This window comes from Gobio gobio (genome assembly GCF_949357685.1).
Source record: "Gobio gobio genome assembly, chromosome: 2".
In the NCBI taxonomy this organism is placed as follows: domain Eukaryota; kingdom Metazoa; phylum Chordata; class Actinopteri; order Cypriniformes; family Gobionidae; genus Gobio; species Gobio gobio.
In genome coordinates this window covers 78196201-78223700 of record NC_137098.1, presented here as the reverse complement: position 1 = coordinate 78223700, position 27500 = coordinate 78196201, and the positions used below count along the sequence as shown (strand labels likewise).

General features: G+C 43.0%; 1 protein-coding gene across 1 annotated transcript in view; it reads right to left on the bottom strand.

Annotated features, from left to right (window-relative positions):
• The window catches only part of nrxn2b (neurexin 2b), a gene marked incomplete at its 3' end in the record, with an annotated part of 382238 nt that overhangs the window by 249626 nt on the left and 105112 nt on the right, over nucleotides 1-27500 (bottom strand). Inside the window, exon 4 of the mRNA XM_079804614.1 lies at nucleotides 9058-9075. Within this exon, the coding sequence (XP_079660740.1) occupies nucleotides 9058-9075 (18 nt within the window). The remainder of the gene's footprint in view (nucleotides 1-9057; nucleotides 9076-27500) is intronic.

The following is a 27500-nucleotide window of genomic DNA, read 5'->3' as shown; positions in this document are numbered from 1 at the left end:
TTAGAGATCGCCAAATTAATGATTTTCTTGACAGCACTTTTAATCGGCGAAGACCAAAATTAGAAAAGTATTTTTTCTGATTTGCAGCTTTTTGTTGATTCTTGTGTTATGGCTATGAGAAAAGCTTCATTGGAGGAGCTTGATCAGCCAAAACGATATAGACTCAAGAAACATGTGAGCGCAGTTAAAAAAAGTTTAGAAGTAAAAAAATATTAACAGGGCCATGTTTATTAACAGGGTGATATTTTGGGCGGTTCTTTGCTTTTTCTTTTCTTTCCTTATGACAACCTTAAATATTGGGACTTTTAATGTCAATGGTTGTCGGGGTATAGAAAAGAGAGCAGATTTATTTGATTATTAGCGCTTAAAGAAGGCAGGTGTGATTTTATTACAGGAAACACATACAGATCTGCAGAATGAGAGGCAGTGGATTGGTGGTTGGAAAGGCAATGTTTTGTTAAGTCATGGAGCAAACCTCAGAGCAGGTGCAGGTGCTCATCAGTTAAGCAGACATGGTTGAGGTAAGGCCTGGTCGGATTCTGAGAGCTGATATTGCCTTGGGTCATACACATTTTTCCTTTTTTAATGTGTATGCCCCAAATGTTGGTCAAGAACGTATCATGTTTTTCAGAATACTTTCTAAGGCATTATCAAAGTGTCCTCAGGGAAATATTATTGTACTTGGTGGTGATTTTAATTGTACTGTTAATCCAGATCTAGACAGGAATCATGACGAACCTCACCCTTCTTCTGCTGAGAGTTTAAGGAAATTAATTCATGATCACAATTGAGTTGATTTGTGGAGGGAGGCCTTTCCTGGGGTCAGACAGTATACATGGCTAAAAGCTCATTCTAATAATATGTCAGGAGCTAGACTTGACCGTTTCTGTGTTGTAAAAAGCAATAGGGGTAGGTTTTTTAGTAGCTCGATTTCGCCATCCTTTCTTTCTGATCATCAATATTTATCTATTGTAGTTTCGGTCTCATTTTCTGGATCCTCTAAATCACACTGGCACTTTAATAATAGATTATTGCAGGACTGCACCTTTATTCACTCTGTTAATCTTTTCTGGAAAACTTGGAGAGAGGAGAGATGCCGTTTTCAGTCGTTGAGTCAATGGTGGGACATTGGTAAAGCACAAATTAAGTCTTTTTGCCATCAGTACACTGCACATAGTACTACAGCCCTTAAAGAGAAAATGAAGATTCTTGAGCAAGACATCCTTGGGCAAAGCAGTGACTCTACCCACAATAATTCATCTTCCATTGACTCTGTTGCAAGAGATAAGCTCCTTTTAAAGAACTTATTGGAGGAATGAGGAAAGAATAGCACTTTTAAGGACCAGGTTTGCCCAGCTGAATGATATGGATGCTCCTACAGTTTTCTTTTTCGGACTTGAAAAAAAGTCAAGAGAACAGAAATTTTTTCATCAATTGAAGATTCCATGTGGCAGAGTTACAACTGACCAACGGGACATTCAAAGTTATGCTCTTTCCTTTTATAAAGATTTATACTCCTCTGAAACATGTGACGGAGCAGCAACTGGTGAATTTTTTAGTGACTTATCTAAACTATCTGAAGAGGAGCGTGATGTTCTTTATCATTTGGAGAACTTTCACAAGCTGTTCAGGAGATGAGTGCTGGGAAATCACCCGGGTTGGATGGACTCTCAGCAGAAAGTGTTTCTGGAATCTAATTGGACATGACCTTTATGATGTTTTTCTTGAATGCATCGATCAAGGGACTCTTCCTTTAAGTTGTCATAGGGCTATTCTAACATTAATACATTAATGTGCAGATTTCAAGATTTTATCTAAGGCATTGACTAATAGACTTAAAACATGTATGGCATCTGTCATTCATAAAGATCAAACATTCTGTGTCCCCAAGAGATCAATATTTGATCATCTTTTTTTGCAGAGAGACATTATTACAGTTGCAAAAATGCACAATATGGACATTGGTTTTCTTTCATTGGATCAAGAAAAGGCGTTTGACAGGGTGGATCATCAGTATTTATTTAAGACCCTGGAAGTCTTTGGTTTTGGTCCTTATTTTGTTTCTGTCATTAAATTGTTATATAATGAAATTTACAGCATGATAAGACTGAATGGCTCATTAACTAGGCCTTTTTCTGTAACCAGGGGAATAAGGCAAGGGTGTCCTCTTTCAGGGCTTCTGTATGCCATTTCTATTGAGCCTCTCCTGGTTTCACTTAGGAGGCAACTACGTGGTGTTAATGTTCCCAGTTTCCCCAGTGCAGATCCAGTTAAATTAACAGCTTACGCAGATGATATAACATTAGTTATAAAGGACTCTTGTCACGGCCAGCTCGTTCTCGACCGTTACATAAAGAGGATCACACATGCAAAATGAATAGTTTGACTTACAAGATTATTTATTAAGCACAAATAGTGATCCATTTCAGAAATATAACAAAGTCTAGGGATTTAAACAATACAGGGGAAAAATAATAATCCAATTGGTGAGGAATGTTGAGAAATGATAACTAAAACAGAACGCAACAAAGTGGAGCAAAATGACTTCTCTGGAGATGTTCCCCCAGAGGAAGTAGTGATGAGCAGGTGGATACAGCTTTTATACCCTCCGCCCATAAATTAATCAATTAAGTATGATTGTCTGCAGCCAATCACACCCTCAGAACACAATAGGAGACAGGGTCGTAACACCTCCCTCCTCAAAAAGATTCTGCAAAGAATCCAAAAAGAAAAATTAATGTCAATCAACTCATGAGAACAAGGACAATCATCAAGGTAGTAATCGATCATGAAGCATCTACCACTCCACTCCATCTTCCAACACTTCTGGGCCCTAGAAATGCAAAAAGAGAGAGACGAGAGAAACATGCAACAGAAATCATGACGTTACACTCTAGAAAGTGACTCCATCGCATCAGACTTATTTACGTCAGTTTTAAAGCTGACTGAACTGAATGTCCCACGATGGGTTAACACAAATTCATCAGCCATGAGAGCAGCTTCAGAAAGTTTATTCACCTTGTGTTCAGTGAGATATGTAGCTACAGCATGAGGAACACAGTGCTTAAACTCCTCCAAAAGCATCAATTCTCTTAACTGCTCTTTAGTTGTGACTTTCATAGAATTACACCATCGATCAAACAAATTTTCCTTTTCTCTTGCAAATTCAATATAAGTACATTCGTCAGTTTTACTAAAATTTCTAAATTTTTGGCGATACGCCTCAGGCACGAGTTCATATGCGTGTAACACAGCAGATTTCACCACATCATAATCACCACTCTGTTCTAGGGTGAGAGCAGAATACACTTCCTGTGCTTTACCTGTGAAAACACACTGCAACAGCAAAGTCCAAAACTGTTTCGGCCATTTCAAGGATAGAGCAACACGTTCAAAGTGATAAAAATATTTCTCTATTTCCTTTTCATAAAATGGCGGAACTAATCTCACATTCCGGTGAACGTCAAACACAGGTGATTCAACCGGCCGCGGTACAACAGGAGGCACGTCAACTCGCGCAGCTTCTGCCTCTTTAACTGACAACTCTAACTCCAACTTCCTTAACTGAAACGCTCGATCATCCCGTTCTCTCTCCAACTCAAGTTCCAGTTTTCGCACAACGAATTCTCGCTCTACCGCTCTCTCTTTCATAGCGCGATCCTCACGCTCAGCGCGGATCTTCGCAGAGTCTAAATATAGCTGTTTCTCTTGCAGGGACAAATCGAGAAATTTTGATTCACTTTCAATGTCAACCTCACAAGGAGAAAACACAAAAGACTCACTAGGAGCAATAAACTCAGGGTTTACCTCCAAAACTCCCCTCTCTACGAGTGATCGCCTCAACGTAGACACAAGTGTTTCCTTCAGTCGCTTATCATGAGTAGTGAGATCGATACTGAAGCGTTCAGCAATTTGTAACAACTGCTCCTTTGTACACTTCTCAAATAAAGTTTCTGAGGGACAAGCAAAGAAATCCTCGAGCACCGAAGACATTTCGCTTGTACGTACACTTATACTACAAAAACAAAACAACCCGCTCACACACGTGAGATGGTCGTGTTAACGAGAACTACAACTCCCATAAGCCACTGCTTAGAAGCGGAACTACTTCCGTCTATTTCGTCACCTACTCATTCACAAAATGACTTACCACAAGTCACACACATTGTAGGTACGAAGGAAAGAGAATAACGCCCTATAAACACGTGCGAAATTACTCACGAAGCGGAACTACTTCCGTCTATTTCGCCACCTACTCATTCACAAAATGACTTACCACAAGTCACACACACATTGTAGGTACGAAGGAAAGAGAATAACGCCCCATAAACACGAGCGAAATTACTCACGAAGCGGAACTACTTCCGTCTATTTTGCTGAATAGGTTCACCTCTGTAATCTGAGAAACTCCAGCTCCTATCTGCCAGAAAACACTAACTAATGCCTACCTAGTCTTCGAAGGTGTACCGGGCTCGGGGCGGCATTAAACGCTGAACTCAGTGACGATCAGTCAGACTGAAAGTCCGAAAGCGTACCCCCGACAGAGAGTTAGATCTCCACCCAGGATAACCCTCAAAAACAAGAAAGTAAAATAATAAACAAAACAACAAACAGTGTTCCGTCAGAAGGATTGCATACACAACCCAGCTGGAAACACTCTAACTAACCGGAGTTCTCATTCATAAAGATGACCATTCACAAAATAAATCACATACTCACCAACATTCCTACACCAAAGGATCACGGACGAGACACCCCAATTTATGTCACGGCCAGCTCGTTCTCGACCGTTACATAAAGAGGATCACACATGCAAAATGAATAGTTTGACTTACAAGATTATTTATTAAGCACAAATAGTGATCCATTTCAGAAATATAACAAAGTCTAGGGATTTAAACAATACAGGGGAAAAATAATAATCCAATTGGTGAGGAATGTTGAGAAATGATAACTAAAACAGAACGCAACAAAGTGGAGCAAAATGACTTCTCTGGAGATGTTCCCCCAGAGGAAGTAGTGATGAGCAGGTGGATACAGCTTTTATACCCTCCGCCCATAAATTAATCAATTAAGTATGATTGTCTGCAGCCAATCACACCCTCAGAACACAATAGGAGACAGGGTCGTAACACTCTGAAGATGTTACAAGATTGATATCTTCTTTAGATAGATTTCAGCAAGCTTCATCTGCATGTATTAACTGGGGGAAATGTGCATCTTTGCTGTTGGGAGACTGGCGATCTGTAGGACCTCCTCAGCTGAGCCCGAGATGGTTTTAAAGTACTTGGTCTTTATTTTGGGACAAAAAATTACAGTGAAAAGAACTGGGAAGGGCTATCTGATCGGGTGATCTGTAGAATTCAGAAGTGGCGATGGATTCTTCCACAGCTCTCCTTTAGAGGGAGATGTTTGGTTATTAATAACTTGGCAGCTTCGATGCTATGGCATAAATGCACTGTTCTGGATCCTCCTAACGAATTAATTGTTGGAGTTCAAAAGGCATTTGTAAAGTTTTTTTTGGGACGGTTGCCATTGGCTTCCTCCAGGTGTCCTTTATCTTCCTGTGGCAGAGGGAGGGCAGGGGTTAATACACTTAGAAGCCTAAATGATGGCAATGAGGCTGCATACACTGCAGAAACTCCTGTATTCTTCAGATCAAGTGCCTTGGGTTGTTTTTGGTCTGTATATACTCAAGAGTGTTGGAGGAATTGGTCTTGACAAACAGTTGTTCTTAATGCAGAAATCCTTTGTGGAGAAGACGCATTTTTTGCCTTTCAGTTTTTATGAATCAGTGTTCAAATCATGGGATTGTTTTAAACTGTTAAGACAGGAGGATGAGCATTATGGTATTGCAGAACCTCTTTTTTCAATCCCCTTTTTGAAATGCCATCTACTGTATCATCATCTATAATTGCCAAATTTTTGAATGCTGGCATTACTAAAGTTATGGACTTGATTGATTTAACGAAAGGCCAGTGGCGAACTGCACAGGAACTAGCTGACCCAACTGGGATAACTTCGGTTAGAATTGTGGAGGGATTAATTAGGAATTTTAAGAATTCTTTCCCTATGACGCTGAATTCTTTTATTAACAATGTTCTTTTGAATGGTTTTAATTCTCAGACATTTCCTGAGTTTAAGGTTGTTCTTAAAGACTGGGAATTTTATGAGGATTAAAGTCAAACAAACATTCTGAAAGATTATTGGGATTTGGTTTTTCATTGTATTGAGAAAAAAAAGTGATATCTTGGTTGTGTTAAATCTGTACATTATGGACAATTGAAACATAGACCGGACACTAAATGGAGGTCTTGGCTGTCTATTTCTGATGAGGTATGTCCATCCTGGAGATTACTGTACAAACCTCCTATCTCAAAGAGATGTGGGGACCTTCAGTGGAGGTTACTGCATTGCATTGTTGCCTCAAACTCTTTTATTTCAAAGCTTAATGAGACCGTTTTGCCAATATGTCCATTTTGTAATGCACTTGACACTGAGCGTTTCAGACTCTGCTCATTGTTTGAACTATTGGAGAAGATTATTGTTAAATTGGGTTTCTCATATACTAATAGTCTATTTATATTGGGTTGCCGATATAAGAGGTCTTGGCAACAGTAGTGTACACTTGCACATTTTTTAATAGGGCAAGCTAATCTAGCCATTTTTAAGACACATCAGTGTAAAAATGCTGGTGAGGATGTAAATATGGTGACCCTTTTTAAGTCTCTAGTGAAGTCAAGAGTGGTCATTGAATATACTTATTATCAGCATACTAACAATGTTCTGTATTTTGAATGGAGATGGGGTGTTGGAGGGGCTTTGGTGACTATAAGCGAAACAGGGAATCTGGTATTCAATTGGTAATATGTAATGTTACTTTATTTTTTTGTTTTGTTTTTGTTTATTTTATAATGTTTGTAAATTAAAGAGTTTTTAAAAGTCAAAAGTCTCTCTGTCTGTCTCTGTCTGTATGTCTGTCTGTCTCTGTCTGTATGTCGGTCTGTATGTCTGTCTGTCTCTGTCTGTATGTCTGTCTGTCTCTCTGTCTGTATGTCTGTCTGTCTCTTTCTGTCTGTCTGTCTGTCTGTCTGTCTGTCTGTCTGTCTGTCTCTCTGTCTGTCTGTCTCTTTCTGTCTGTCTGTCTGTCTGTCTCTCAGTCTGTCTGTCTGTCTATCTGTCTGTCTCTCAGTCTGTCTGTCTGTCTCTCTGTCTGTCTATCTATCAGTCTGTCTGTCTGTCTGTCTGTCTCTCAGTCTGTCTGTCTGTCTCTCAGTCTGTCTGTCTGTCTGTCTGTCAAGGTGACTCCAGAGTTGAGGGTCTGTGTGCAGCTCATCTCTCTCGATTCGACACACAGTGAGAGCGGACACATTTAATCTGCTCAACATAGTTAGAGTTTCCCAGTCAGGTTTAGTGGACGAACATCCACATCAGTGTGTGTGTGTGTGTGTGTGTGTGTGTGTGTGTGTGTTTACTCAGCTATCTGAATGTAACACATGCATCATGAAGGAAAGTTCTCTCCAGTTCAGACAAACACTGAACACACCACAGGGGCCGATTTAATGACGCTCGATTCTGAATCATATCGTTCATGACGCGTGACACAGAAGATGAAGGAAAGATGTGAGTCTTTACACACACACACACACACACACACACACACACACACACACACACACACACACACACACACACACACACACACACACACACACACACACACACACACACACACACACACACACACACACACACACACACTGCCCCTGCCCCTAAACCTACCATCACACACACACACACACACACATCTCTCAGGCTTAGCGCGTTTGGTCAGGAGAATGGCGCATAAGCCGCTTTACTTCCACAGACTACATCTCCCATAATTCCTCTGGAGTGTGTGTGAAATCCCACACGAGGAGGCGGCGGCTGCGGGAGGATTTGCTGAACAAGCCTCCATCTTTTCTCATCGCACAGAAGCAGCTGATGAAGAGCGAGCGAGGGCACACACACACACACACACACACACACACACACACACACATCTGCACTTGACGTACAACAGAGCGACATAAACACGCAACTCTGACTCCATGACTGACTTCATTCTGTAAAGACGTTAAATCACAGCTTTAAAAACACCCCGTGATCTGACAAGAGACTCAGATCAAACAGCATCAAATGGATGAGACGCGAGTGTGTGTGTGTGTGTGTGAAGATATTCAGTTGAATGTGGTCAATAAGAGTGTGTGAAAGTCAAAAGTCTCCAGTCATTTCATTTCTCTGTCTCATATGTCTTCAGTGAACTCGAGCTGTCAACACATTCAGCTCTAACCAGAGTGATTGATTGAAACCAATACAGCCTCACACACACACACACACACACACACACACACACACACACACACACACACACACACACACACACACACACGCCATTATCAGCAGAGAGAGAGAGAGACACGCTTCACTGCTGTACACACACTCACACACACAATCACACACACACACAATCACACACACACACACACACACACACACACACACACACACACACACACACACACACACACACACACACACACGCCATTATCAGCAGAGAGAGAGACACGCTTGACTGCTTTACACACACACACACACTCATGTTTGTTTTTGTGAAATGTGAGGACATTCCATAGGCGTAATGGTTTTTACACCGTACAAACCGTATTTTCTATCCCCTTACACTGCCCCTAAACCTACCCATCACACACACACACACACACACACACACACACACACACACACACACACACACACACACACACACACACACACACACACACACACACACACACACACACACACACTCACTCACTCACTCACTCTCTCACATATACACACTCGCTCTCTCTCTCTCTCACACACACACACACACTCTCTCTCTCTCTCTATGTGTGTGTTTTTATTCTGCATCATCAACAGAAGAATGCAGTTTGACATGAACTTCACGCTCGTGACCTTCAGCGGTTCATGACATCTTTATAAAGATCAGCAGAAGAGAAGAAAGACAGAACTCACCCGCTTGAGACGAGTCACCTGCAGAGAGAGAGAGAGAGAGAGAGAGAGAGAGAGAGAGAGAGAGAGTGAGAGAGAGAGAGAGAGAGAGAGAGAGAGAGAGGTTTAGTGCTCATGTTCACTCATCAGCCGTCACAGAGCAGCTCATCTGAGAACTACAGCAGATCTCCACAGCTGATCACATGACCCTGATGATCAGCCCTTTTTTAATATGTTCCTCATCAAAACCAGAGAAACATCAGGACAGCGAACATGTGGAGTCAGTCCATACTTCACTTCACGGTGAAATGCTTTTCCCATAAGAACACCAGTTTACTCAATAATAAATAATAACATTATGTTTCAATATGAATTATGTTTCTGAGCAATTTAAAGGGTCTCAGGATCATCAGGGCCCAATCAGAACATCAGAGTCAAAGCAGATTCACATAAACACATGAGCACAGTCAGAACACTAACAATATTCATGATAGGGCTGGGAAAACTAAATCTATATATATATATACAAAAATTATTAAAAACAATTCTTGTTTTTTATGGAATATTGCAGTGTTTATTCTCAATGATTTATCATTATTGAGTTAGAATAACTTCATCTCTTCTCTGATGACGAGGGCGGGGCCACCTGTCACTCACATGAGATCAGCCAATAGCAAACCACAACCATCCAATCAATTCCCCACAGACACACTCAAGCCCCGCCTACATTTGTTCTTGTTTGCGAAGCGCTTCACTCGATATACGGACCAATAGAGGAGACGAACTTCTCAGAGGGAACTCTCTGTGAACACACTCTGACCGCAGAACAACACACGCATCACTGACCCACAGCAACAGGAAGTGACATCATCACATAAAGACAAACGTGTGTGTGGTCAGGCACATGTGTGAATGTCACTGAATAACTCAAACACGGAGCAGATGGAGAACATTAAAGAAAGTGGTGTGTGTGTGTGTTACAGATGCTAATACAGTGAGCAGATGTTTAGCCTATAAATGAGGAGCCTATAAAAATAAATTATATGGATATGGTTGTGACACAAACACACACACACACACTGTTCAGTGGTGTTTAGTAAGTTTGTTTCTCCACATATATTAGTGGAAACTCTGGAAACAGTCAATTAATACCAATACGGTGAAAATATATTTTGCACATTAGATGTGGAAACAAACCAAATACAGACAGTAATGAGGAACACGTCTCTGACCGCGAGAGAACATCACACACACCCTGAATACAAACTAATGGTGCCATTTATATACAGACAAATGGATAATAATAATAATTTGTTACATTTATATAGCGCTTTTCTAGCCACTCAAAGCTCTTTACATAGAAGGGGGGGATCTCCTCAACCACCACCGACGTGCAGCACCACCTGGATGATGCAACGGCAGCCATTTTGTGCCAGAACGCCACACACCAGCTGATTGGTGGAGAGGAGAAAGAATTATGAAGTCAATCACATATATATTGGGATGATTAGGAGGCCATGATGGACAGAGGCCAATGGGCAAATTTGGCCAGGATGCCGGGGTTACACCCCTACTCTTTATCGAAGGACATCCTGGGATTTTGAATGACCACAGAGAGTCAGGACCTCGGTTTAACATCTCATCCAAAGGACGGTGCTTGTTACAGTATAGTGTCCCCATCACTACACTGGGGCGTTAGGACCCACACAGACCACAGGATGAGCGCCCCCTGCTGGCCTCACTAACACCTCTACCAGCAGACGCCTAGTTTTCCCAGTTGGTCTCGCGTCCAGGTACTGACCAGGCTCAGCCCTGCTTAGCTTCAGTGGGAAACCAGTCTTGGGCTACAGGGTGATATGGCTGCTGATGTAATCAAGTTTACAACGGTTACAAACCGTTCTCGTCCCAGAATTCAGAGCATGGTTGGCTAGCCGTTCTGAACACGTGTAGTGACATCGCCACTCAGGAGTGGTCATTCAATAGATCCCTGGCTACCAGTTTCTCTGTAGCTGGCTAAGCACATTATTTGGGGAACGCCTCAGCTTGACAGTGTCTGAAGTATGAGTGAAAAGAGTCTAATCTTGATTGGCATTGACGTAGGGTGTGACGGCGCACCACGGAAGCTTCAAAGGTAAGCCGGCACACAATATCCTCAGCTTTCTGTTCTTCAGCAAGTGCTCTGTGTGTGTGAAACTGTCCTTGGTGCTGTAGGAGATTTGGGTAAATGCTAACTTTAGTCTGATAGCACTGAAAGCGTACGATCCCACCCTCCCAGCAAATCGCCATCTAAAGCCACGCCTCCTGAAAGCATGAACGAGCACAGCCCAGAAGACCAGAGAAAACGTGTTACTGCAATACGTCATGTGTCATTCGACGGTGAGAAAACTTTATAGTACATTTAGTAACAGTACAACATACCAAACTTTAATTTTTTTTTATAAAAACAGAATTAGATGCAGCAAGTTTTCGGTTTGTTTAGCTAGCAAAACTTGTCAGTGTGTAATAATATTACTTGCATGGCAGGGGTTCCATGATGAGAGTCTGCCTCGCTCCGATGATGTCTCTATGGGGACAAGCACCTTGTCCAACTTGAGTGTACAAGTGGACACAGGCCGGAGGGTCACACATAGGGGCTGCAGAGGACGGGGCGGCCGCGGTTCAGAGTACTGTAGAAGGAGCGTTAGGACTCACACTGGAAGAGGCACCTCGTGTTCAAAATCTGCACACTGAACGACGGAGGGAGTCTGGGTTGTACAGCCGATCTTCGACAGCTAAAGCTAAATCAAGTCTGAGGAGACCTAAAGGATGTGAACTTCCATGTATCCATCCTTCAGCAATATGGGAAGCTCCTCAGGTTTGCTTTCGGGGGCGAAGCGTTCCCGTATGTGTTCTTCCACTCGGCCTAGCTCTATCCCCTCAGACCTTTAGGAAGTGCATGGATGCAGCACTGGCTCCTCTGAGACTGCAGGGAAAATTATTTAGCAATGATTTTAGCCTAATCATAAGAGATGCCGGTTCGACATGTCGTTCTTGCTCATATAAGGCGTTCGGGGCTGAGATGCCAGGAAGAACGTGCAATCCCCTCTTCAGAAAACAACATTTCTTGGGGTACTTTGGCCGGTTGTCTCCCGTTTGAATCGAGTCCATCCTGATGACAATAACCAGGATCAAGCTAGGCCAAGCCATCACAGTAAAGCATTTCAAAGATTACTGGGGCTCATGGCAGCAGCGTCCAATGTAATTCCTTTTGGCCTGCTGTACATGAGACCCCTGCAGTGGTGGCTCAGAACTGAAGGGTTTTCCTAGAGGGGAAACATGTTTTATATGATCAGGGTTATGCAGAGATGACCTTCGTTCCCTGGATATATGGAAGAACCTTCGTTCCGATCCCAGGGCCTGATGCTGGGAGCACTGTGTCATCAAAAAATCATGATGACGGATGCGTCCCTCATGGGCTGGGGGGGGCGGCTCATCATGGGGTCTGTGGAGAGGGCATCATCTCCAGTGGCACATCAATTGCCTGGAGATGCTGGGTGTATTTCATGCTCAGAGGTACTTCCTCCAAAACCTCAGAGGCTGTCATGTTCTTATTTGAACAGAAAATACGTTGGTGGTCCCATACATAAATCACCAGGGGGGGCTGAGGTTGTGCCCTCTGTGGAGACTGGCGCATCAGGTCCTCCTCTGATCTCAGGGCAAACAGCTGCTCTCAGAGCTATGTATATCCCTGGAGACCAGAAGGTGGGAGCGGACATCCTGTCAAGATGGGGCCCGGGAGACTCCTCCTCGAGTTGGTGGATTTAATATGGAGGAAGTTTGGCCAAGCAGAAGTGGATCTGTCTGCGCCTCGGGAGACGACCCACTGTCCGCTGTGGTTTCCCCTCAGGCATTTAGCTCCACTGGGGCTGGATGCCATGGTACATTCGTGACCAAGGTGGTGCCTGTACACATTTCCCCCGATTGCTCTGCTCCTGGGAGTTCTAGAGAGGGTCCGCCAGGAAGGGGTCAGTCTACTCTTAGTAGCCCCGTTCTGGCCGGCACGAGTCTGGTTTCAGACCTCATAGCGCTCCAAGCAGGCCCTCCTTGGAAGATCCCAGCCAGGAGGGACCTTCTGTCGCAGGTCTAGGGCTTTATATGCCACCCCCAGCTGGAGCTGTGGAAGCTATGGGTCTGGCCCCAGAGGGGGACCAGCTCCTAGGGTTCGGTCTCTCAACTGAGGTCCTAAACTCTAGAGCTACCTCCACATAGAAACTAAATGCCTTAAAGTCGAGGGTATTCATTCATTATGGTGCAGAAAGAGTCAGATGGACCCAGTTAACTGCCCAGTGGCTTCAGTGGTGCAGTTCCTTCAAGTCTTTCCGTCCATGCTTAAAGGTCCTAATATGCGCCTTTTTACAAGATGTAAAATAAGTCTCTGATGTCCCCAGAGTGTGTATGTGAAGATTTAGCTCAAAATACCCCACATATAATTTTTTACAGCATGTTAAAATTGTCGCTTTTTGAGGGTGTTGTCACCGTTTTTGTGTGTGTCCCTTTAAATGCAAATGAGCTGCAGCACACTTTCAAGAAGAGGGCGGAGCTTCAAGAACTCATGCTAGCAGCTCCGATTACCTCACACAGAAAATGTCAGAAACTGTTCAGCCTTTTATGTTCAAATGATGGAGAGACTCCAGAAGAAGAGACAACATGTAGAATGAGACAGGATGTTTCTGAAGGGATAGCTGATGAATTTATGAGTTAACGATCTTCAGTCATTGATTAGCATATTCTGTCATGATAATCTATAAAGGGCTGGTGTGGGGTAAGATGAGCCAGATAATATCTGCTGCTTGAAGAAAGGACAGGGATAATTTAGTTTAATTACGCTAAAAACGTATGATGTCATCTTGCTTTATGACATGCTATTGCATTTGTGATTCGTAATAATGATCATACATAAATCTGATGCTTTCTTGAGCATCAAATCAGCAAATAAGAATGATTAGTGAAGGGTCATGTGACACTGAAGACTGGAGTAATGATGATTTGATCACAGGAATAATTGACACTTTACTGTATATTCACATAGAGAACAGCTGATCTACACTGGAGGAATATTACACTGATTACAGGAGTTATGATCAGATAAACACAGCCATGGTGAGCAGGAGAGAAAAACACTTGTGAACAGCACTGCCTTTAAAAACAACATTAATATCACAGGGAAGTTTTGGTTTAAGTGCAGAAATACTGAAGGGGAACGACAAGCGTTCATTCTGAAACATTACATGAGCAGTGAAAGAAGGAAATGAAGAGCTGAAGAGAATCTGCAGCAATTATATAAACGTCCATCTCTCGACAAGCTTTTATTTGCATTCTGGATCCTGTCAGAGAGACAAACACAGAAACCCTAAAAATAAACGTCACTTGCCCTTTTACAAAGACACTGAATGGTACGAGCTTCATCCCTCGACACACATGAGGGAATCCGTCAACAGGAAGTGGATGTGAGAGGAGTGTGGGGAAATTCCCTCTCTAAAGGAAAAGACGAGAGGAACGGACAGATAGCGAGAGACGGCCGTGTGCTCCGGCTGTAAGACGAGAAACATTCACAGATCTAAAGTTGAACAGCTTTAAACATTAACACTGTTTAATTAACATTCATTAGCTATCGGTTTAATCAGGGCTAATCTGAGGAGATGATTTAACGCAGAGGAATCCATCACTGCTGAAATATATTCACTGAGACAACAATGAAACGAATGAACTGAGATGATAATGATCCAGCAAAAAATTCATTTCTTTTTGTTCTTTACATCTTTTGCATTTGCTTGTAAAATAAATCAATCTTGATTTAAGAATGTTTACATATGTGCACTAACACAAAAGACTATAGATATAGAACGATGGTCCACTCATATTACTCATGAATGGAAGAAACTGCAAAGTGCAATATGGCGGAATAGTCCCGCCTTCTAAAGTAAAAGAGCCAATCGCTGATGGGTAAAGTCATCGAGTCAGACCTGAGACTCGCGCTTAGGACTGCACATGCGCATTGGCTCGTTTAGCCTGAAAAATAAGCTTTTTTAATGCTATTTGAGTGGGGGTGTAACGGTACACGTATTCGTACCGAACCATTTCGGAACAAGGCTTGCGGTGTGGTGCGCGCGTGTAACCGAACAGTTTCCGAATGCAATCTTTAACAGTTAACAGTCTGCTTGTTTTAAGCACGGGACACACTTAAATCCGAGTTCCCACACGAACATATTAAGTATTAAGTCCATTTGATCATGAAATTCAAACGATAAATGCCGTTTTGACGCTCTTTAATGTGGCTTGACTGATCATTGTACACTCCCAAGGCGTAAAATCCGAAGCAATTTCCGCGTCACAATAAAGACGCTAAAGGCACCCCTAGGCGTCACTATATCAACGCGCTGAGTGCTCCATTCATTTCAATGAGAAACCTTTGGCGTTATCGTCATGATGATCATATATTGGGTTATGATTTTGCCATTATGACATGTTAGAGAGTGATTCTCAATTTAATCAGCCAGCATACTTTTATATACGCTATCTAGACACATTTTAACATGTAACCCAACCCCATTCCATCCCTAAACCTACCCATTTGTGTGGTATATAAAACACAGATATAACAGATACGACTCGACTGCATGCACAATTTATTCAAAAAGTAAAATTTTTCCAAATGTTCCAAGGTTTGTGTGAAGGAAATCCCCAAAAGCGATCAGCGTCTCCATCCGCAGAAGATCATGCACACATTAGTGTGTTCACGGACCGACGGGATCATCATCTCAACGATTAAAACATAAAGACATCGTGTGACATCAGAAGCCTTGGACTGCAACATGAGTTAATACTTTTATACAGTTTTTGGTCAGTTTTTGCAATAAATACCAGTGACTGTACATGTATTTGCCTGTTACGTGTTTTATATTGTTTAGGAGTGGGCAGGTATAGGGTAGGACTTGGGTTAGCTGCTCCAAAATATAAAAATAACCTTCACATATTAATAAAATATTAATAAAATCATGTCTGCTTTTACAAATGCAGAATAATAACATGCGTCTTGATCTGACGCATTGGGTAAAGAGCTGAAATCAATGGAGCACCAGCGCGTCGATATAATGACGCCTAGGGCTGCGTTTAGCGTCTTCATTGTGACGCGGAAGACACTCGACCAGGCTTCAGATTTTGACGCCTTGGGAGTGAGAACGGGTTGTGTAATCGCTCAGTGTTTCAACGGCGGAAAGGCCTCAATATAACTGCTTGAGAACAGTGTCACATAGCATCACATGACATGATATGATGTCTGGATTATTTCATGTGTGTTTAAATAAACCTGTCATGAAAATGAAAATGACAGCCACTGTGTATAAATGATTATATTTCAACAACGAATTGGAGAAAAACTATTGTATAATTAGATTTAGAAGTTATTGCAAAAACTGCCTTATGTGAAGTTTACATGTTTGCGTACTGTGTGTTATTTGAGTGTTGATTATTATACCTAAAAATAAATATCAGCTGAATTTAGGCTAATAGTTTTGGCTCTGTTGTTAACCATTAATAGTTTAATATTAATGTGCAAGTAAGGGCTCCCTATATAGTTTACAGCAATATCTTCAATAAACTTTTAGCTATAATTTAATTCCTTTAAGGACAGACACACTTTTCTTCAGTAAACCAGTGTAAACCAGTGTTAATAAAAATAATATATTTTTTCAGTTTAGTGTACCGTTACACCCCTAATGTTTGAGTATAAGAAACAACATTCATGGGACAGCACATGTCAGATTCTGATTTGAAATGTGTAATTAATTGTGAATTTGGCAAGCGGTTTTTGAGATTCCAGGATTCACATATTCAGATAGATCGGACTTGGTCTTGTATGCCTGAAATAGCTGCAAATATGAACCGCGAGTGAACAGACTTTCCTAGATAGGGACTTTGGTAACGCTCTGTTTACTTCCTGTCTCTATGAAGCCCCTCCTTCTGTAAAGCACACTGTGCTCTGATTGGTCGGCTGGAGCGGTGTGTTGTGATTGGTGTTTGGGGAATGTCCCGCCCCTTACCATAACCGCCAGTTTCAACACACGACTAACTAACTCACCCAGGCCCCGCCCCTTTATTCTGCGCATGAATTATTATAATGAGGACGTGTTGGTTCCTGAAGAAACTCAAGATGGCGGCGTTTCAGGAGTTCAGAAACACTGACACTGAGAGAGAAGAACATCTTTCATCACACACTAGAGACAGATGGAGATGGAAACAGAAGATAGAGTTTGTTAAACGAGTTTCCCATCAGCAGATTTAGCAGCGGAAGAATCGAGACGCAGCCTTGGATTCCTTCACAGCTAAAGAAAGACTGTCTGAATGTCACACATGTTGAGTTCTAATGAAAACCCCATCAATCAGTTCAGATTCACACGTATGTTCAGCGACACACACACACACACACACACACACCGCATCTGGATGACTTCATGACACAACCGTCAGAGGTTAACCTCCGCAAGCTAACCTAGTAGTAGTTACTAATAACCGCACACACACACACACACACACACACACACACACACACACACACACACACACACACACACACACACTCAGAGCAGGTGCTACACCCATGTCTGGTGAGATCCAGCATCTACAGCTGTTGAGCGTCACAGGCTGTTGCCGGGAGAGAAGAGCCTGTTGCCTGGTAACCGTGACAGGCAGGCTGGAGGAATGATGGCATGGGTACCATCACCACGGCAACACTGGGTAAGAAAAGATGTACCTTACAGCAGAGAGAGAGAGAGAGAGAGAGAGAGAGAGAGAGCCTCTGTCTCTCATGCATATATTCAAAAGAGTCTCTCATAACTCCAGTATCAGTGAAATATTCCTCCAGTGTAGATCAGCTGTACACACACACACACACACACACACACACACACTCCAGTGTAGATCATCTGTTCTCTATGTAAATATACAGTAAAGTGTCATTTTATTCCTGTGATCAAATCATCATTACTCCAGTCTTCAGTGTCACATGACCCTTCACTGACCATCATGTGTGTGTGTGTGTGTGTGTGTGTGTGTGTTCTGTTATAGAGTAATGGAGCGAATCCGTCGGTGTGTGTGTGTGAGATTGACCCTGATGGCCTTTAATGTGTGACTGACCGCAGGTCCTGCTGCTTTCCCTGATCCGCTCCGGGTGTTAATCCCACCTCTGGATGCTGAGAGTGTCCGCGCTTAATTCCCATAATCCCCTCGACACAACAACACACACCTTCCTCCCGCTCCCGCCTGTCTGTCTGTCCGTCTGTCTGTCTGTCCGTCTGTCCGTCTGTCCATCCCAGAGGGAGTTTGTGGAGCAGAAGTCTCAGGACAGACAGGTTGTTTACAGACGGTTTTATATTTCTGCTCGAGTGTCAGAATGCAGATAAATGCCACAGATATTCTCTGGCCGTTTCATTAAACGTGTCGCTTTCCATGCCATGTGTGAGAAAATGCTTTTCAATTTCAGATCAGAAAGCAATTTGCGCTTGAGAAAATGGAGGCGGGTGATGGCGGCGTGGTGTCAGAGTGTGATTATCTGTCAGACGGCCGTAACTCCATCCGCACAGGCCGCTTCATACACACACATGCAGAAATAAACACGCTTCAGCGCGTCACGCTTTCACTAGCGCCGGCCGATCATGGCTCACTCAGTGCAGGCCTCTGGGATAGAATGCAGTCGTTTCATTTGAACCAAGATCTTTGTGTGTTTTTTTGTTGTTGACAAAAATGTGCACTATTAGTGTGGTTCTCTCAAATAATTGCAATGATATCGAATGGCCAGGATGAGCCGATAAACCAATAATCACGAGCTTCTGTTATGCGGATGTGTTTGGGGTCAGTCAGAGCTCATGTCAGACAGACAGACTGAGAGACAGACAGACTGAGAGACAGACAGACTGAGAGACAGTAATTATAATCTCTCTGTCAGAGATATCAGGACACTCAGAGGAGAGCGGATCCTCCTGCTCCACGCCGATGTGGCCTGAGCATCTAATTTGAGGGCCGTTATTAATGCGCTGGAATGCAGATCTAATCATTTGCTCTGCTGGTTATAACTCAGGATACAGACAGACATCTGAGCGAAGACACGCCGAGATTGAGCTAATCAAACTCTGCAGAGGAAGATGCCTGGAGCGAGGAGAGAGAGAGAGACAGGTCCAGACAATTACAGACAGACAGACGGAGAGACTGCCTGACAGACAGAGAGACAGACAGACAGACTGAGAAACAAACAGAGAGACTGAGAGACTGAGAGACAGACAGACAGACTGACAGAATGAGACAGACAGACAGACAGACTGACTGAGAGACAGACAGACATCCTGAGAGACAAACAGAGAGACAGACAGACAGAGAGACTGTGAGACATACAGACAGACTGAGAGACAGACTGAGAGACAGACAGACAGACAGACAGACTGACAGAATGAGACAGACAGACAGACAGACAGACAGACAGACTGACAGAATGAGACAGACAGACAGACAGACAGACAGACAGACTGTGAGACAGACAGACAGACTGAGAGACAAAAAGAGAGACAGTCAGAATGAGACAGACAGACAGACTGAGAGACAAACAGAGAGACAGACAGACAGACATAGAGACAGATAGATAGACAGACATACTGAGATACAGACAGACAGACAGACAGACTGAGAGAGAGACAGATAGACAGAAATACAGACAGGCAGAGAGAGATACAGACAGACAGTCAGACAGTTAGACTGAGAGATAGACAGAGAATAACACACACACACACACACACACACACATCAAAACCTTCAAGGACTTGATTTAAAAGTGCCCAAGCAGCGTTACATTTACATTTACATTACATTTATGCATTTAGCAGACGTTTAGGTTTGTATGACATCGACCGCATCCTAACATCAGCACACATCTGTGGAGGCTGAACATGTGATGGAGGAGCACAGATAGCTGTGACGGATTCTGTCTTTAGTGTGTCCGTGTGTGCATACGGCTGCTGTGATCACGTGACGGGAACATTCATCAGCGCTGCTCACAAACGAGGGGTCGTGACCTGAGCGCTGCTTCAGTAAACGTCAGTCAAAGATCACACCATCCCTCACACCACCACAATACAGCGGCTGAGAGGACTGGTTTGCTCTCACATCTTCATGATTATTATTTCTGTCTCCAAAAGCAGCTGTTTTACAACGAAACACATTTGCTGGAGGATCAATGTGAAGAAGAACATCTCTTCATTTAAGACAGTCGAGAGTAAATAAACACTGAGATGTTTTATAATCACCACAATTTCACTGATGCCAATTAAAAGATTAACGCTCAGCCTACAGAAGCACACAATGAAATATTCATAATAATAACACAATATTTCAGTCAAATACGCCTCGCTTTTCTGTTTGCTGACGCACGTTACAGCTGCTCTTCACTGTTTAACCCTGTGAAGCTGGACAATAGTCCAAACAAGCCGGTTTATTGAAACTTTACACAAAATATAAATTAAATGTTTTTTTTATCATATTTGATGCATCAGGCTTTTATGGCTCATATAGTCTAATATAGTGAGAATATGGAGGAAAAATCAGCTCAGTTTTATTCAGAGGCTCAAATTGAGCAAAATATGCTGTTTGTGCAGATGCTTATATTTATATGAAATATTAAATGTTTGTAATGTAAATCGATAAGATCTTTATAGCATAAAAACTACTCAGAACTGCAGAGTTAATGCATAGCAACACCTAGCAACAACCTATGTCACCCTGGCAACCGCACAGAAACATGCTAAAAACTACTCAGAACTGCCGAGTTAGTGCATAGCAACACCCTAGCAACACCCTATGTCATGCTGGCAACCGCATAGAAACATGCTAAAAACTTCTCAGAACCGCTGAGTTAGTGCATAGCAACACCCTAACAACAACCTATGTCACCCTGGCAACCACATAGAAACATGCTAAAAACTACTCAGAACTGCAGAGTTAGTGCATAGCAACACCCTAGCAACAACCTATGTTACCCTGGCAACCACATAGAAACATGCTAAAAACTACTCAGAATGGCTGAGTTAGTGCATACCAACACCCTAGCAACACCCTATGTCATCCTGGCAACTGCATAGAAACATGCTAAAAACTACTCAGAACTGCAGAGTTAATGCATAGCAACACCCTAGCAACAACCTATGTCACCCTGGCAATCGCATAGAAACATGCTAAAAACTACTCAGAACTGCAGAGTTAATGCATAGCAACACCCTAGCAACAACCTATGTCCTCCTGGCAACTGCATAGAAACATGCTAAAAACTACTCAGAACGGCTGAGTTAGTGCATAGTAACACCCAAGCAACAACCTATGTCACCCTGGCAATCGCATAGAAACATGCTAAAAACTACTCAGAACGGCTGAGTTAGTGCATAGTAACACCCTAGCAACAACCTATGTCACCCTGGCAACCGCATAGAAACATGCTAAAAACTACTCAGAACTGCAGAGTTAATGCATAGCAACACCCTAGCAACAACCTATGTCACCCTGGCAACCGCATAGAAACATGCTAAAAACTACTCAGAACCACTGAGTTAGTGCATAGCAATACCCTAGCAACACCCTAGCAACAACCTATGTCACCCTGGCAACCGCATAGAAACATGCTAAAAACTACTCAGAACTGCAGAGTTAATGCATAGCAACACCCTAGCAACAACCTATGTCACCCTGGCAACCGCAAAGAAACATGTTAAAAACTACTCAGAACTGCAGAGTTAATGCCTAGCAACACCCTAGCAACAACCTATGTCACCCTGGCAACCGCATAGAAACATGCTAAAAACTACTCAGAACTGCAGAGTTAATGCATAGCAACACCCTAGCAACAACCTATGTCACCCTGGCAACCGCATAGAAACATGTTAAAAACTACTCAGAACTGCAGAGTTAATGCATAGCAACACCCTAGCAACAACCTATGTCACCCTGGCAACCGCATAGAAACATGCTAAAAACTACTCAGAACTGCAGAGTTAATGCATAGCAACACCCTAGCAACAACCTATGTCACCCTGGCAACCGCATAGAAACATGCTAAAAACTACTCAGAACCGCTGAGTTAGTGCAGAGCAACACCCTAGCAACAACCTATGTCACCCTGGCAACCGCATAGAAACATGCTAAAAACTACTCAGAACTGCAGAGTTAATGCATAGCAACACCCTAGCAACAACCTATGTCACCCTGGCAACCGCATAGAAACATGCTAAAAACTACTCAGAACGGCTGAGTTAGTGCAGAGCAATACCCTAGCAACACCCTATGTCACCCTGGCAACCGCATAGAAACATGCTAAAAACTACTCAGAACGGCTGAGTTAGTGCAGAGCAATACCCTAGCAACACCCTATGTCACCCTGGCAACCGCATAGAAACATGCTAAAAACTACTCAGAACGGCTGAGTTAGTGCAGAGCAATACCCTAGCAACACCCTATGTCACCCTGGCAACCGCATAGAAACATGCTAAAAACTACTCAGAACGGCTGAGTTAGTGCAGAGCAATACCCTGGCAACACCCTATGTCACCCTGGCAACCGCATAGAAACATGCTAAAAACTACTCAGAACGGCTGAGTTAGTGCAGAGCAATACCCTGGCAACAGCCTACATCACCTTAATGCTAATTACCTATGGTAATGCTACGTTTGGCCATTCATTTTTAAATGCATCATTATATTTAAACTGCAAACACATGAGAGGAGTCTCCGCATTAAAGCCCCACGAATGGCAGATCAACGCGCGACTACACTTCTCTCCGATACGCCAGGAAATGAAACTGAATGTGGAGGATTTGAACTGTGATGATGATTGACAGGGCAGTTTAAAGGGTCATGAATCCCCCCTGCTGCAGCTGGGGTTTTTTCACACCTTCGATTTGAAAAGGCTTCCAAAAAGGGGCGTGGTCGACTGCGAAAATGTGGGATGGGTATTGTGTGGAAAGAGGGAATGGTTTGCATAAATAGAGGAGTGTCTTTAGGTGCATTAAAATGAGCTAATTTGCAAACCGGCAATGCACAGACACAGGTGATACCGACAGCAGCAGTTCCAGCGGTTCTGAGACAGCAGAGAGATGAGATGAGGGATACAGCGAATGAGAGAGATGAGATGAGGGATACAGCGAATGAGAGAGATGAGATGAGGGATACAGCGAATGAGAGAGATGAGATGAGGGATACAGCGAATGAGAGAGATCATAAGTGACGTGCAGCAGGAAGAACAGACAGAGATCGCTCTGAATGTCATTCAGCTCTTCAGATCAGCATAGGCGAATTCAGTGAGAAATGATGTTATTCTGTATGACGAAATATTTAGCAAACGTGATAATAAATCTATATTTGTCCAAATACGCGCAGTTTCACTAAGAGCCCGAACACATGGGGGTTAGTTCATGTCTGTGACCACAAATAAAACGGAGAAGACGTGGCTTTTGATTCTTGTTGATATTTCATTCAAAATATTGTTCATTACCTACAGATCGGTTATTTCGCACTCCTGACATAAATTAAGAAATTAATGTCAACGCTTGCAGGTTCGCCGTGCGATCCCTCAAGTTCATTTTACTTTACCGAACCTTTAGCAATGGCTTCCACAGACGGCGTCCCGGTTACAGCTCGCATCCGCCTCGCATGTTCCGCCGCTGATTATCGTCTTTACCCACACGAAAGAAAGTAATCCAGGCCCCTTCACCACACGCTGAAAACAACACCTCACTTTCCTCCGACTTTTCCACACGCTGCTTCCAAAACTTCCCCACCATGCCTCAACAATAATGATGGAAGACGAACCTGACAGAAGTGACTGTCTCATGCATAATAGCTAAATTATATTTTATGCATACTACAGCGCAGTGATTGGATTGAATGAGCTTTAGGTCATGAATATATGTGGAGAATCGCTTGAAACGGTCGCCGTCAGCTTCTGTGACGTTGCTCCGACTCAGCTTTTCAAACCGGAACACAGAAATCGCTCTGAAAAATGCAAAAATAACTATTTTCACATATGAATAACATTAATGAGTACCTTTAGTGTTTTCAATGATGTGCAGCCTGTACATGTCTGTTAACATCTCAAAGAAAGGGTTTTGGGGTTTAAACGGTGACGGGATGCACGTAACTAAAGTGTGGCGAGGTGGATGAGCGAGAGACATGGGAGGAGCGAGCGAGGCCGGTGAGGGATTGAGAATGAGCGGCACCTGCGAGGCACACCGGTCTCGAGTCCCCTCATGAGGGAGCACGGAGGCATATGAGGACGAGAGAGGACCAGGCCTGGATTCTCAGCTGTGTTTTGTTTATGTTTGTTTTGTAAGTAGGCGGCATTCGTCCGTGAGGGGCTGCCGCCGGTTTTGTTATTTTCTTTTCGATTTATTTTATTAAAGTCTTTTAAATATTCGCCGGTTCCCGCCTCCTTCTTCCCACACGGACAAACTACGTTACACTAAGCAACAGAGTCCATTAAAGATGACGAAGTAGTCCCCACTCTTCTGCTGCACACTCAAAAGTGTGTACTTTTTCCTTCACAAAAAGAGTTCATACTTTTAGGTCGTGGTATAAGTAGGCGAATTGGGACGCAGTAATAGAGACAGAAAACTCAAGACTCCTAAACCACCAAAGCAGTCAAACCCATAGATATCCATAATAAAGGCTAGATGTCTCGTCCGCTGCTGGCCAATGGAGGTGGACGTCCGCACCTGGCGGCCATCTTGTCTCAGTCAGCTCGCTCACTCCTAACATAGTTTTCATGGGTGCTTGGACTTTTTAAATAACCATAACTTGCTCAATTTTCTACCGATTTTCAAACTCTTTGGTTTGTTATAAACGTCAGAGATGTAGTTATGACACTGCATACTTATGAAATTTTTTTCATAATTTGTTCAAGCATCCATAATTATAGCCACGTTAATAACGTTTGTAAGAAACCAAACCATTTGTAAATCCGTCAAAATTTCAGCGAGATAAGAGTATTTGTGTTCATGCAGATCACTCGCCTTACATCAGGAGCCCTGCCTGTGACAAGATGGCCGCCGCTGATGACGTTAGAGACTCCGCCGTAAGATATCTAGCCTTTATTATGGATATCTATGGTCAAACCAGTTTGATCAGACTAGCCTGTTCATCACTTCCCATTGGTCTGTGCCATCATCATTTCCCAGCATGCCTCTGGAGCGGAGCAGCTGTGACGCGTCCTTCATTAAAGCCTCACCTGAGCGAGCGGCGGTTCAAACGGCATCGGCCCGCTCCATTAAACCACACACACGCTCCGGCGAGCGCCAAAATAGCAAACACTGGTGATTCCCTCGGCCTCTGTGTGTGCCTTTATGTGGCTCATTAGCTCAACACTTCTGTCTGAGAGCAGCACCAGCTCACGGGGAAGGGCTGGCTTCAGCCGCCGCCTCACGTTTGGAGGATCACACGTATAATTGTTCTTTAATGGCTCGAGTACAGAGATTATTCACTCAATTTAACGGGTCGTTGTGTGTTCACACACACACACACACCGCTGGAGAAACGGATGAGGTCATCAGAGCGACTGAACTGACTCGCACACACTCGCACAGAGTTTTGCAGATTATTGCGTTTATCATATCGTGTAGAAACCTGACTGAAGGTACATCATATGATTATGATTGTCTGGATCACACTCTCACCTACAGTCGTGATTAACTTGTGCTCGGTTAATGAGTGAGGAAGCATCATAACTTCATACACAGCGGAGCGTCTGAGCGCAGATCTGAGGGAAAGGGGGAATATTTCCCTTCAGCGCTGCTGTTATTAATGCACGTGTGACGAATGAATTCCGTCTAATTATGAATACTGATAACAATTGTGCTGGTTAATAGACTCACCCTCGACTGTTTGATAAAGTGTGGATTGATGAATCATGAACGATGTATGGAATCATGAACTTTATTAATATTGCGCTTTATACGGCACTGATTGTTTCACAGCAGCGTTGCAGTGATAACAGGTGTGTGTGAGTGTGTGAGAGTGTGTTAAATGTAATATGTTTGATCAAATAAAGGCTTGGTGAGCAAAAGAGACTCTTCAGAAATATTAAAACCCCCAGTGTACACGACTCTTACCTTAAAGAGCTAGCTCTACCCGAGATAAGGCAGGCAGTTTAGTGTTGTTAATATCAGTAATATTAATATTCCGGTGGAAATGTGCCGGCTCTAGAACAGGAGAGGATGCCTCTTTTATTAATTCTTGGTGGGAAACATTAAACTGAGGTGTTTTACTGCTGTCATGGCACTGAGAAATATTCTTCATATGGCCGTATGGAGTGTGTGTGTGTGTGTGTGTTGTTGATGTTCGCTTGTGTCTCTCTGAGGAAGATGTTTCCTTGATTGCAGGAGAGAAACACAGAAGCACCATCAGTGTGTTTCCGCCTGACATCACGTGATTCTGCTGCTTCACATCCTGATCACGCTCATTCAGTCTGAATTACCCAGGGGACCGCATGTGTGTGTGTGTGTGTGTGTGTGTGAGAGAGCGTGTGTGTGTCATCAGTCATCAAACGTAACACACTGTGTTAAACACATACACTATATCGCCAAAAGTGTTGTGCCGCCTGCCTTCACACACACATGAGCTTTAATGCCATCCCATTCTTCATCCGTAGGGTTTAATATGGAGTCGCCACCCTTTGGGGCCGTCAACAAACTGGTCGCACAAAATTGGGAGCATGAAATTGTCCAAAATGTCTTGGTGAAGCATTAAGAGTTCCTTTCACTGGAACTAACCCCTGAAAAACAACCCCACCCCATAATCCCCAAACGTTACACTTAACCCAGACCCGTCCATGGGCTTGTCAGACAGAGAGGCGTGATTGGTCACTCCAGAGCAGGGGTTTTCAAACTTTATGATGCCAAGGAACCCCAAATATGATGAACCTTTTATGAGGGACCCCCTTCCTAAAATCCATCTCTATATTTTTTATGTATGGTAAAAACATTCAAACTGTTAGATAAATAGTAAGTGTGACATTATAAATACAACATATTGTTTCCAAACTTAAATTGGCTATACTTAATATTGGATGTAAAAACCTGAAACAGACATTTTCAATTAATTATTTGTATAAGCAACTTTCACAATAAATGTATGTAAGCAGCTCATGTACTGCGTGAAGAATACCGTCTTACAACCCCAGTGAGCGAGATAAAGGGGACTATAGTGAGAACAACTCACTAAATGTACAACCCCAAATCAGAAAAAGTTGGGACAGTATGGAAAACGCAAAAAAAAAAAAAAAGTGATTTCTAAATTTACTTTGACTTGTATTTCATTGCAGACAATATGAACACAAAATATTTCATGTTTTGTCTGGTCAACTTCATGTCATTTGTAAATATGCATCATTTCCTGTCATTCAGACCTGCA